Genomic DNA, 13,254 nt, shown 5'->3' with positions numbered 1-13,254 from the left:
TGGTGCAGCCAAAAAAAAAAGGGGGTTATATGAGACATTTAAAGACAATGTGAAAAGGAAATGGTCAAGTATGAATCTGAAGAGTAATGAAGCCTTCATGAAGGAGATGGCGCTGGAATTTCTCCCTGAAGGTGGAGAAAGCAGGACAACATGGCTCAAAGCTAAGAGGGGAAAATGTGCTAGAAGTGGACGAAGTTAGACGTCAATTATAAGGCCCGGGCGAAATGCACACTGACTGGGCAGCAGGCAGCGTGTAGAGCGGTAAAGCAGTTATTACCCTTCCCCTTTAATAGACAAGGAATCGGACTCGGGTGGACGGAATAGTTCTTTCTAAAGTCATAGAACAGGAAGCAGAGCCATAGCTGAGAGACCGTGGTCTTAGCCATCGTAGTACAGAGAGGATACCTCTGAGAGATGACTTTGGGTCAAACCAGTAGAGTTTGGTGACTGGTTAGGTATGGGATTGAGAAGGAAGGAGGAGTTGAGAATGGACTTAAGCCTTATGACTGGAGTGGCTGGGAAGATGAATAGGCTACAACTGAGAAAAGAAGCATCCCAGGAGAAGCAGGTTTGAGGAGGAGGTTGACTCCCTCCGGACCTGCCTTAGAGTTATAGTGGGACAGTCTTACAGAGATGGTCACTGGCCAGCAGGAAAGATGATCTGAGCTCTGTAACAAAGTAACCGCTAGAGATAAGAAGGTTGGACTCAGCCCCAAAGAAATGAGAAACAGAACCAGAGCTAGGAGAAAGGTGCTCCAGACTATCAACCAGGAAGAGTGGCAGGTCAAGGACACATGCTAAGGGGTGTCTGCATTCGAGGGGTGAACAAATGCAAAGGGCTCAAAGGTAGCTGAGAATGAACATGTCCAGCTTCCATCCCTGGATTCCATCCCTTCCAAGGAAGGCTGAACAGAATTGGCTGGACTCATGTAAAGGGCAGGAACCCCTGTTAGTCTCCAGTGGGGCTTCAACCATGGGAGTGAGGCACAGAAATACTGTGTCTACTAAAGAGGGCTGGTTGGACGAGCTAGAGAAGCCTGGCCCCATGAACTGTCAGGCAAAGAGAGCCCAAAGGGAGGATCAGGACCTGGTAACTGGAGGGCTGAGTAAGTGGGAGCAAGAGGGTAGGAGGAAACGAGCAAGGGAGAGGCTGGCCTGGGTGCACACTGCCCTCTGGTCTGTTCCATGCAGGTGCGGGTGGGCATTAGAGGGCCAGGACTGAGCAGGAAGAACACTGAGACCGAGGAGAACACAGCGCTGGAGGATCATTACAAGTCCAATGTCTCCTTAGGTCTTTTCTATTTGGGCAACTTTAGACACACCAGCCACTGGCTTCTTGCTTTTTATAGCCATGATGTGGACCTCTTAACTCGGAATCAAGCTCATTATGAGTAAAAGCTCTTTCTTTTGGTACAAAGGGAGACCCTAAAAATGGTGCTTCTAGACTGATTCACCAACTAAAACAGCTACCTTTGAAATACTGAAGCCACCAAATTGTTATCATCAGGTGGACACAAAATCCAGTTATTAGTGTGAGCTGATTTCATTTCTAAAGCTGCATTGACTAAATGTCACAGCAAAAAATCAAATTGGGCTAAATTTCCATAAACAGGAAAGTCTATTAAGGATTTTGCTTTCCTTGTCAACTCTAATCACTTCTTCCATCACCAGACCTTAATTTCTTGAATTTTTATCAGTAGTTAGATATAGAGATGCATGCTAGTTCTACACAAGCCTGTGTAAATCATACACCATCCTATTTTTCAGTAGAGGCCACAGCCTTAGTCCCTATTTTCACAGAGTCTGAATCCTCAGTAAGCCTTAGTTACTTAAGCTTCCTAATGTTTTTTTTTTTTTCTTCAAAATAGCCCTGTGCATATGATTTTAATTAATGAATTTGTCAGTATTTGCACTGTTTTGGGTCTGCTCCATCTTTACTGTCATATGCAAACTATGCACTCCTTCCTAATAAGCCACTGAAGAACATGTGGTTTGTATTATTTTCCCACCAGTTGAATTCCTTGCTGTCGCTCCCAGAGTCTCCCAATGATTTCTTGTTAGAGTTCTTATCACACGTGATTACAATCACATGTATAATTGTATGTTGGTCTGGTGACCACTCCATAGAAGAAGGGACTGGAGCTGGCTTGGGCATCCTCAGCACCAAGCATATTCTTACAAGTAATGGGTTCTGAATAAACATGTGTTGAATTGCAATTGAACATTGCTTTGGTGTGATGCGTCCACACTACCTTGCCTGGGAATCCTTGAGACCAGTGATACATTTTTAAGCTCAGCAGAGACTAGATGGCCTTGCTTATGGATGGTCATGAGATAGAGGAGTCAAGGTTGGGAATGAATGGCAGAGACACATGTAAGGGAAGGAGGCTGGCGTGATCAAGAACTGGGAAAACTCCCCAAAGCCAGTGGTCTAGGAAGGAACAAAGACAAGAAGCAAATGAGAAATCTACAGCACACACATGAAGCCAGAACAAAGACAGAGAATGGAAACCTCTTGGATCATTAGAAAATCCATACCAGTGGATGTCAGTAGTGTTTCTTGAATCTCTACCATGCACAAACAGGGATGAGGTGGCAAAGAGTGGCCAAAACGGACAACCGACAGGACATGAGGAGACAGTGAATTGGGAAAAGCGATGGAAGACTGGAATTGGGAATCGGGATCTTCATAGGACCCCAAGAGCAAAGATAGAAACTGAAATCAGAACCTGAGTTTGCAGACGCAGGCCATCGCCCTAAGGAGAACTGGACATGTGTCCAGCTCTCTCTGGCCCAGTAAAGTCCCCTGTGAACATGAGCTCCAAACTGAGCAGATGTCGGTCCCCGTAACAAGAGGGGAAGCCAGGGTTCCCCCAGCAGGGCAGACCCTATAATGTTCTCGAAGCTAAGCCAACTGTCCTTCTTAATAAAGGATTCTCCCAAACATTACCTTCAGTGGGCCTTGGTATGAGTCTTATAGGGACATTTTCTTATTTTCAAGAGCAAATCCAGAAATTATATTTGCAAGCCTATAATGTGTTACTCCAAAGGCCCTCTCCACTCACCCTGTGCGATATAAGTATTCGTTTATCTTTGACTTACCTGCTTATTTATTTACCAATAAATGTTGAGTTCCCAATTTGTAATGGGCTCTTAGATGAACAAAATATAGACTTCAAGGACCTTCAAGAATCTTTACTTTTTAGTCAAGGAGACAGGCTCTCAAATACATCATTTTAGTGGCTGGTCAATAAAAGTTAGAAAAAAGAGAGTTTACCATGTAACAGTTGGGAAGGTGGCCAGTGGTGGTATCAGGAGACATCCCAGGTCTGGGCCGGGTCCTTGTCTCACATTTCTTCCTGTCTGCACTCAGGCTGAGACTGTCCACAGTTCACGAGCCCAGCAGCACCCTTGTGGTCCTGGAGTGGGAACACTCAGAGCCTCCGATCGGGGTGCAGATTGTAGATTACCTCATCCGTCAAGAGAAGGTCACTGACAGGATGGACCACTCCAAAGTGGAGACAGGTGAGTGTCTCCCACTGGGCAGGCTCATCTTGATCCAAGGTAGCAAAGAGAAAAGGAAAATGTCCTGCTTCCTGCCTTTGCCCCCGGTCCTCAGGATCCCCGGATCACGTGGGAAGAGCAGGGAGAAGCAGCAGCCGCCGTCTTCCCCGTTTAAGAGTTTTTGCATTGTGAGTAGCTGACGAAGTCTTGTTTTGATTTTTGTTTTCCTCTTTGTTTATGAAAGAGGTGTCCGTTTCATTGCCTCTAGGCACACTTACAAAGAAACAACAATACAATACGCTAGTTATCCTAGACCACAATTAGGAAACAATTCTGTGTTAACCACTGCCATGATTACAGGAAAAAAAAATAAAATCCCTTTGCTATAACCCCCACTCCCCACCCCAGCCAGGCAAAAGCATGTAGAAACAGATGTGCTTATTACCCTGTGTCTTGTCCTAAAGCAAGGACAGGCTTTTGCCAGGTCCTAAAGCAAGCAAGCAAAAGATCCTTTTGCTTGTCCTAAAGCAAGGACCTGCTTTTGCCAGGGCCTGCTGGAAGCGGGAAGTCTTAAAGGAGTGGAAGTACCCCGTGAAAAATGTTTCATGCCTCAGTATTTACTGTCTACACATAGAGAAAAGTCAACGTAAATCATTCCTAAAACTGACGCATGAACACGGGCACCAGCAGGGTGGTCTCAATCAGGGCAAATAACTTCTGGTGAAGCTAACACGGAGGCTTGGGAACATATGCACTGCCTTCGGGCATGGAGAGCTGGCTCCTGCTTCTTCTGGGCCTTTCCTCATGTGCACAGGTATTGTGAAGGTCTGGCAGTGACCACTGACCAGAACAGATGTTCTCTGCCCGAGCCAAGAACGTGTCATAAAAGGGCTTGCTGGTGTGCTGGGTCCATCGTGCCTTGGTTGTTTCTGAACTAACTCTGGAAAAATGGCTCCAAACTAATTAGTTAGGTGTGAATCACTCAGAAAAGACCATTCCTTCTAGGTCTCTTTTCCCTACTGGGAATTTAAGAAGATCAGGGACCAAGACTTCCTTGGTGGTCCAGGGGTTAAGACTCCACCTTCCAATGCCAGAGATGTGAAGTTCTATCCCTGATTGAGGAACTGAGATCCCACATGCCCTTGGGTGCAGCCAAAAATTTAAAAAATAATAAATTCAGCTCAGTTCAGTCAAACAGTCATGTCCAACTCTTTGCGACTCCATGAATTGCAGCACACCAGACCTCCCTGTCCATCACCAACTCCTGGAGCTTGCTCAAACTTATGCCCATCATGTCGGTGATGCCATCCAACCATCTCATCCTCTGTCATCCCCTTCTCCTCCTGCCTTCAATCTTTCCCAGCATCAGGGTCTTTTCCAATGAGTCAGTTCTTCACATCAGGAAGTCAAAGCATTGGAGCTTCAGCTTCAGCATCAGTCCTTCCAATGAATATTCAGGACTGATTTCCTTTAGGAATGACTGGTTTGATCTCCTTGCAGTCCAAGGGAATCTATAAATTAATTAATTACAAAAAAAAAAGAAGATGGGGACCAAATGATTTGCATATTAAGTTTTCATGGAGTTGATCATCATCAGACATTGCTTGGCCATCACTGATTCTCATGCCTTTTCTATTCCTTGCTGTTCTGGGCAGAAACGGTGCTAAGCTTCGTAGACGACATCATCTCCGGAGCGAAGTCTCCTTGTGCGATGCCCTCTCAGGTCCCAGACAAGCAGCTTACCACAATCTCTCTGATCATCCGATGCCTGGAACCCGACACCATCTACATGTGAGTGACAGACACCCACCTCGTTATTCCTTGTCTTGAATGCCCCAAGACTTTTAGCTCGTTCCTTTTTACTACTTGAGCTCCTTTACAGACTTGGAAAAATATGTGTTCCAAATCTTGTCTCAATCATCATTATAGTGTTCTGTGTGTTAGTTGCTTAGTCATGTCTGACTCTTTGTGACCCCGTGGACTGTAGCCCACCATGGGGTTTTCCAGGCAAGAAGACTGGAGTGGGTTGTCATATCCTTCTTCAGGGAATCTTCTGACCCAGGTAGGTCTCCCACATGGCAGGCAGATTCTTTACCGTCTGAGTCACCAGGGAAACCCTAGCATTATAAGGGACTTTCTAAACAATGGATGAGGAGGATCAAAAAAGATAATATAATCCCATCCTAATTTGCAACACAGAGGGGAAACACACAAACAGCTAGCTTTAACATCAAGCAGAATGAAATAAAAGCTAGATATAAAAGAGCAACGAACATGTCGTAGAAGAGAAAAGAAATTTGTGATTCATTCTAAGTAGAGTGGAAGTCATCTGAACTGGGTTGTGCAGATTTAATGGCAACCCACTCCAGTGTTCTTGCCTGGAGAATCCCAGAGATGGCAGAGCCTGGTGGGCTGCCGTCTATGGGTCGCACAGAGTCGGACACGACTGAAGTGACTTAGCAGCAGCAGCAGCAGCAGCGCCATGTTAGAAAAGGCACACCAAGTGGACCAAACAGCAAGGGCAGAGGCGAAGAGGGGTGATGGCGAGCGGCCAGGAGGCAATGGGGTGGAAACAGATGGTGAAGCAAGGGGCTAGATGAAAGTGAACTCTGGAGAATAAAGTGAATGCTGAAAGTCAGAGGATATTATTACTTTTTTTTTTTTTCCTGGAGGAAAGGAGTAGAATACTAAGAGCTCTGCTTTAAAAAATCTAGCCTCAGCCACATTGAAATAGTTTTATAGAGGTGAGAGATGGTCTTTCTTCAAAGAAAATACAGCAAGCTCCTATCTTGGGGCACTTGGACCAGCTCTATTCTTGCTGGTAGCGCTTCCCTGGTTCCCTCTGTGCTCTGGGAACAACTGTGAAGTATTTTCGAAGCAGACATAAAAGACACCGAAAGAGGAGAGATATTGATGGAATCTAAGTCATGATGGGAACACTGGGGGACGAAGGCAGAATTCATAGTGATGTAGTTCTGGGACCCTTTGACCCCATCAGTATGAAAAACATTTAGCAGTTTACAGATGAGGTCATGAGAATAGAGTTAAGGTTTCCAGAATAAATCATTTCTATTTCCACAGTGAAAGAGTTCAAAGATGAAAAGCACAGGAAATGTGAGTGGCATGGATTGCAAAATGAACTTCCATGCTCAGGCTGAATATCTTCAGTACAGGAAAGAGAGATGTAACCAAGGGGCCGGGCTGATGACAGCAAAATACGTAAAGACAAGTGATATTCTGGAGGAGCTGGAAAATATAGAGACATAAATGGGAATAGTAGGACAAAGGCAAGTCTACTCAGGATTCTCATTAGCTGGCCTGTGGTTTGGGCAGCCTTGGTGCAGTGTTAAAGGCTCCTCCTGCCAATGCAGGAGATGCAGGAGTCAAGGGTTTGATATCTGGTTTGGGAAGATCCCCTGGAGGAGAGCATGGCAACCCATTCCAGTATTCTTGCCTGGAGAATCTCATGGACAGAGGAGCCTGATGGGATACAGTCTATCGGGTTGCAAAGAGTCGGACACGACTGAGTGACTGAGCATGCACGTCCTTCATTAGTAGAGGAACCGACACGAGAAACAAAGGTTTGGAAATATGGAACACCTAACCCACTGGAAATGCCTCAAACTCGGTGCAACTGGAATTCCCATATATAATGAGGGCTCAGTAATTCCTGTCACTAGGTTACAACTGTTAATTAGGAATTTCAAGGCTCCTATGAGCGGGAGGCTGGCGTGGGTGTCTGTTAGGAGCACCAGTCCTTACCCACCCTGGAACCCTCCTCATGTTGGCCTTGGTCTGGCTACATTTCCTGATCAAAGACCTGAGTCTGATGGCTTCTCCAACTCTGCTATCCCAGGTGAGTTTTCAGTGTCTCCCTCTTAAGTCTTGTAAAACACAAACGTTCTGTCAAGATTGATTGCAGAAGAAATGATGAGACTGCAGGAGCCAGAGGGGAAAAGAAACAGCCAACCTCCACTAGGTGGCGCTGCAGATCACATGCAGAGGGCACGCGGGCAGGCCTGGGAGAGAGGCTCCTCTCTGCAGAGCTATCAAGTGAACCAGAGCATCAGTCTCTGGCCTAAGGAGGGGAGCCCTGCATTAAGAGCTGAGAACACACGGGCCCCACACCTGACTTTGTTCCTAGCCGACGAGTGATGAAGTGGGACACAATGTTTCTGCAGCTGTTTCCTTATCTGTAATACAGAGGAAGGCAGCCTTCCTTTATGGCACCTTCACTACATGTAGGTGTTTCTAGGAACCCTCCAACCTCGCGAGATTAGGGTTACTGTTCCCATTTTATAGTTGAGGAAACTGACTTCAGCAGCACTAAGTAACTTCCTCTGAATCACACAGCTTGTCGTCTGGCAGTGGTGGGTGGTTAAGAACTGAATCAAGGTTTGTACTTTCTTCACTGCGTCTCACTCCCAGCCAGCCCAGGCTACTGGAAGGATCAAGCATGATCTTATTACTCACATTAATGCACAGAGCTGGCTCTTCACCTGAGGTCCACAGAGGCAGAACATCCTTTCAGTATAACTGGCTCACTTTGTCATCCTACCCACTTTATTTGATGCATTGGAAAAGCATTATTCTGAGAAAGGCCTACAGTGCAAAAACAGCTAAGAATCCCTGGTTAACAGGGAGTGTCTGGTCCAACATCTTCATTTTACACACGAGGAAACTGAGGCCAGAGTGGGGCGATAACTCCTGAGCCTTGTAGCCCACCATCCACATCACAGGGTGTGCCCACAGGAGAGCCGCTGCCTTTGGAGGGTGGGATGAGACAGTGAACAGATAATTCAGAAAGAGGGAATGGATTTGGAGCCATCTGCAGAAACCACGCCTGGAGCAGGCAAGGGTGAAAGTTGCAGATAGAGGCAGTCAGCCCTCGGCAGCAAGCCCAAGGATGCTCCTTGCACATCAAGTTTCAGTCCTTTAAAACATCAGCCCCGGAGCCAGAGCAGGGTTTCGGTGGTTCACAAACACACACACTCACAATACACGTGTCATCACACAGGCTCTAACGACAGGCTGAGCAATCCCAGCAGGCAGGCAGCGGTGGAAAGGGACCAGCAGCTCTGACCAAGGCAGTAGACGCACCTACACATCAGCCCTCCTGATTGGGGGCAGAGCTTATATCTTCTGCCCACTGATTCCAGCTACTTACTGTCCTACAAGTGTCCAAAAGTAGAAACGATGATGCTGACAATGAACAGAGAAGACTTCCTGAAGTAATTGCATGTGACATTTCCACCTGAAATGCATAGTGTTCCCCAAGCTTGCTTCAACAGTAAAAGTAATCTGGCTACTCCTCAGGGTCCCTCCAGGACTGAGAGAGCCAGGACCCCTGAGGACGGTCTCTTAGGCCAAGAGTCGTCTCTATTTAGAAGCATGTGGGAAAGCATTGCCTTTCCTAATACCTTGCTTTGCTATTAAAAATGATAAGGGCTTAGGACCCTAAATTGTATACTAATTGCCCAGAGTAATGAGAATTAAATACAGCACATAGAATTTCATCTGAGCCCAGAATCCAGTAGACTTAGTGAGAACTCACAGCAGGATGAAGCACAAAGCGAAACTCAGAGGAATGGGCCAAGTGGGGTGGGGTGAGGATTAACTGCATCCCAGGCACTGAGAGAGAGCATCCATCTGACAGCCACTGTGCTACCTGAGACTTAAGACGTTTCAGTCCAGGGAAACTGCTAGAAATCAAGCGTCCAAGATTAAATAAGGTGTGCTACAAGAGGTGGCTGGAACCCACTATCAACAGTCCAGGGCAGGTGACCCCTAAACCGGTAAATATTCAGGCAGACAGCATCACATGGCCCATCAGCAGCTAGCAAGATGCCAGCCATGACCTGGAGTCCTAAGGCGATTCTCAGGACCCTTGGGAGGTGGACGGGAAAAGATAAAGCAGAGTGATCTTACAGAGGATGGGACATCAAGCAAGCTGGATCTCAGGGAGGGGGTTCAGGAGGTGGGCTCAGACACATAGTTAGGGAGGGGCTGGTGAAGGAAGAGAGCCTGGTGGTAAGAGCAGGGCACAGGGCCAGGCTCACGCTAGCAGTCCTATGACTTTGCTGGCAGCTGGGCATTGACCTCATGGAGAATAGGACTTCTTCTTTGCTGACTCTGGTGAGAAGGGACACTGGAAATGGGGTCAGGGTAGAGTCTGCATGTGAGGGTGAGGAGGAATGCATCCATGTGGGAGTCCCTGAAAGTGGGGCGCAGGTCTGCAGTCTGCCCTGCGTACCTCTGGGCCCATCCCTGACAAACAGCTCAAGATGATCTAGAGCTGAAGGGCAGAGAAGGAAGGTGGACCTGGCCTGAGACCGGGTTGTGGGGATAAGACTGGGAAACAGAGCAGGTACCAGAAGGGCAGATCAGATGTGCCAGATTCAGGTTTGGTGGCCTCAGTCACAATTCTAGAAATGGTGGCAAGAGGTTTGTGTTTGTGTGTTGCAGGGTCTAGAAGGAATGATGAAAAATTCTGGGGGCTGCCATTTGCTAGGGATCCAGGCAGCCCAGAGTGTGGGCCTGGATGCCAAGGGCTCAGATCTAGGAGGGGAGGGATGGTTGGGGAGAAGGGCAGCCAGCCCCTGGGTTTTGGATCAGGGTGGCAGAGGGGTTTAATACCAGGCAAGGTGGTAGATCTGAACTAAGGAGCAAGGCGAGAAGCAGAGGGCAGTAGAATTGATGGAGTCATGTGTACACCTAAGATGGGAAAGCCACGCACCTGGCCCTTGTTTGATTGAAAGCAAAGAGGCGGGGCGGTCCTGCACAGCTGGTGGGGTGGGATTCCAGCATGAGACTCTGAGGAGGACAGAGGGAGGGAAAACAGCACATCAGGACACACAGGTTCTTAGCACTGACCATTTCCCGGGTTTCTCGGCGGGTAGATGCAAGGCTGTCTTTTCTCTGCTGAGAGACTCGTGTATTTCCTGGCAGAGTCTTTAGGCAATTTCCAATTCTTTTCTGCCTCACCAGTTCAGCTGTCTGAGGCTCATTTACCTGAACAGGTACCCAAGCCCCTCTGTCTCGGGGCCTCTTTCTTCTTTCACCTCTCTTCCTCCCTGCAGCTCTGCCCAGAGGAAAGAAGATCCAGACTTGCCAATAAATGCAACCTCCCAGGGAGACACAGCAAAAGAGAAAGAGACAAGAAAAGCAGTGTTAATGATTTGCTTTAGACTCCCTAGATTAGTTGTTAGAGGCCCTGGGCACTGACACCAGGGGTTATCTTCATGGTTATATTCAAATTCCTCCCTGAGTAGCAGAGCCTGGTGTTGCTTTTTCCTCTGCATCCAGCTCCGTCACCCGAGGGGGACATTTTACATTCAGCCTTTGATGGCCGGGTCTTTATCCTCTTTCTGGGGTGAGTGTGTATGTGTGTGTGTGTGTGTGTGTGTGTGTGTGCTGATGGGTGGAGGGGGCTCTTAGAACCACATCTTCTCATTGCCAGGGGTATCATAAGGTTTCCACTCTGGCCTCCTGGTCCATGGCTGGTAGCATCTCCATGGGTTAGAAGGAGTTGCATGTAGGAAATAGAGGGTTCAGTCACAGGCAAGTCAGGACCCCTTGACTCTGGCTGTTTCAGGAAAACTGTCCTCAGTGCTTGGCACAAAACCTCAACTGAGCACAAGATGGACAGAACAGAATTGATAGTCGTGTCATTGGGCTCCAGGTACTACGTTAGGTGTTTCTGAGCCTTATTATCCCGTTTCATCTTCACAGTGATCTGCAAGCAATTTTATTATCATCCCCATTTCACAGAGAGGGAAAATAAAGCTCAGAGGTGTTAACTACAACTCCACATGGCAGGAAGTAGAGGTTTCAGACCCACATCAGACCATCTGTTTCTGTAGATGCATGCTCTTTTCCTCAGCTCAGTAGTTGTCAGGATGTAACAGGCATCAGGCAACCCACTCCAGTGTTCTTGCCTGGAGAATCCCAGGGACGGGGGAGCCTGGTGGGCTGCCGTCTATGGGGTTGCACAGAATTGGACATGACTGAAGTGACTTAGCAGCAGCAGCGGCAACAGGCATCAGAGTCACCTGGAAGGCTTGTCATGGCACAGATTTTGTCCTCATGCCTAGAGTTTCTGATTCAGTAGGTCTGGCATGGGGTATGAGGAATTTCATTGCTACCCACTTCCCTGGTGATACTACTGGTCTGGGGACCCTACTTGGAGAAACACTGCCCTGTGCCATGATGGTTGCTATCATGCAATATCCTCAAGACAGCAAATGACAGCCCAGGACCTACCAGCAAGTAGTAAAAGACGCTATACTGCATACTTTATGACCTGGGTGATGGTGGTAAGTGCATGACTGGGTGGCAAGAGCAGCCAGGGGAAACCCGTCCATCTGGGCAAGCCTGGGTTGTCAGCCAGAACCCGGTGAGTTCTCTCTGTTGATGCCCTCCTCTCCCTGCCAGGTTCACCCTGTGGGGCGTGGACAACACAGGACGACGCTCCAGGCCAAGTGATGTGATTGTGAAGACCCCTTGCCCCGTGGTGGATGATGTCAAAGCTCAAGGTAAGAGACACGGAGGCCAGCAGAGTCTGCTGAGGGATGCTCCGGGGACCTTCCCTCGCCATGGGGAAAGAGGGAGCAAGGGAGTCAGACAGAACAGTCTGGAGTTCAGTGGGGAAGGGGGAGAATTCAAGGCTCAGGAGTGGAGCAACTCCTTTGCAGGAACTCCTCAACCTCTGCCTCTGGTGTGGAAATCTGCATTGTGCCCCGGTATTCCACATGGCCTGTGAGTCAGGGAACGTAGCAGACACTGGTGAAGGCCCCAGCCACACATAGCAGTACACCAAGTGCTTAGGGACGTGACACCAGTTGCTTTAGTACCTATGACCTCTGCCCTCAGGATGCTCCTCAGCTCACTTACCCTCTTCCTGTTTTGTTTTTTTTTTTTTTTTTTTTGTAATCTGAAAGGTTATTTTGAATTACAGTAAAGGAAGACTACAGATTTAGAATGCATTGCTGTATAACTCCCTCCTACAAAAGATGTGTCGAAATCTTCATTCTGTATTTTGGAATTGTTATGGATCAGTTCTTTGGTAAAGAATTGTCCTTTATCAATGCACCAGAATGAGCCCTTGTCAGTTAGGAAGAGTTGGTTTTCAGTCAACATCCATTATATAAATAGCACATTTCTGACTGCTGCTTCTCATGAAGCTTCCTGGTGTCTGGATAGTGTCCCTTGCTCTAAGATTTATTACATTCCCTCCACAACCAGGATTTTACCCTGCTGGGCACCCCTTCTGCAGGGCCCTGGCACTAGTTAAAGTGATCTGATCAACTACCAATATGTGCTAGCACTTGGACTGCTAATGGAGCAATCAGTTCAGTTCAGTTCAGTCGCTCAGTCGTGTCCAACTCTTTGCGACCCCATGAATCACAGCACACCAGGCCTCCCTGTCCAACACCAACTCCCGGAGCTCACCCAAACTCATGTCCATCGAGTTGGTGACGCCTTCCAGCCATCTCATCCTCTGTCGTCCCCTTCTCCTCCTGCCCCCAATCCCTCCCAGCATCAGAGTCTTTTCCAATGAGTCAACTCTTCGCATGAGGTGGCCAAAGTATTGGAGTTTCAGTTTAAGCATCAGTCTTTCCAAAGGATACCCAGGACTGATCTCCTTTAGAATGGACTGGTTTGATATCCTTGCAGTCCAAGGGACGGACTCTCAAGAGTCTTCTCCAACACCACAGTTCAAAAGCATCAATTCTTTGGCGCTCAGCTTTC

The 13,254-nt window shown here is 47.7% G+C and overlaps 1 protein-coding gene across 1 annotated transcript in view; it reads left to right on the top strand.

The window, feature by feature from the left end:
* Positions 1 to 13,254, top strand: part of LOC129653252 (astrotactin-1) — a 117,701-nt gene that overhangs the window by 85,249 nt on the left and 19,198 nt on the right. The window contains exons 12-14 of the mRNA XM_055582746.1: positions 3,374 to 3,525; positions 5,160 to 5,295; positions 11,938 to 12,038. Of these exons, the coding sequence (XP_055438721.1) occupies positions 3,374 to 3,525; positions 5,160 to 5,295; positions 11,938 to 12,038 (389 nt within the window). The remainder of the gene's footprint in view (positions 1 to 3,373; positions 3,526 to 5,159; positions 5,296 to 11,937; positions 12,039 to 13,254) is intronic.

The sequence above is a fragment of the Bubalus kerabau genome, chromosome 5 (genome assembly GCF_029407905.1).
Source record: "Bubalus kerabau isolate K-KA32 ecotype Philippines breed swamp buffalo chromosome 5, PCC_UOA_SB_1v2, whole genome shotgun sequence".
NCBI classification, from domain to species: Eukaryota; Metazoa; Chordata; class Mammalia; order Artiodactyla; family Bovidae; genus Bubalus; species Bubalus kerabau.
This window is presented reverse-complemented; position numbering and strand designations above follow the sequence as displayed.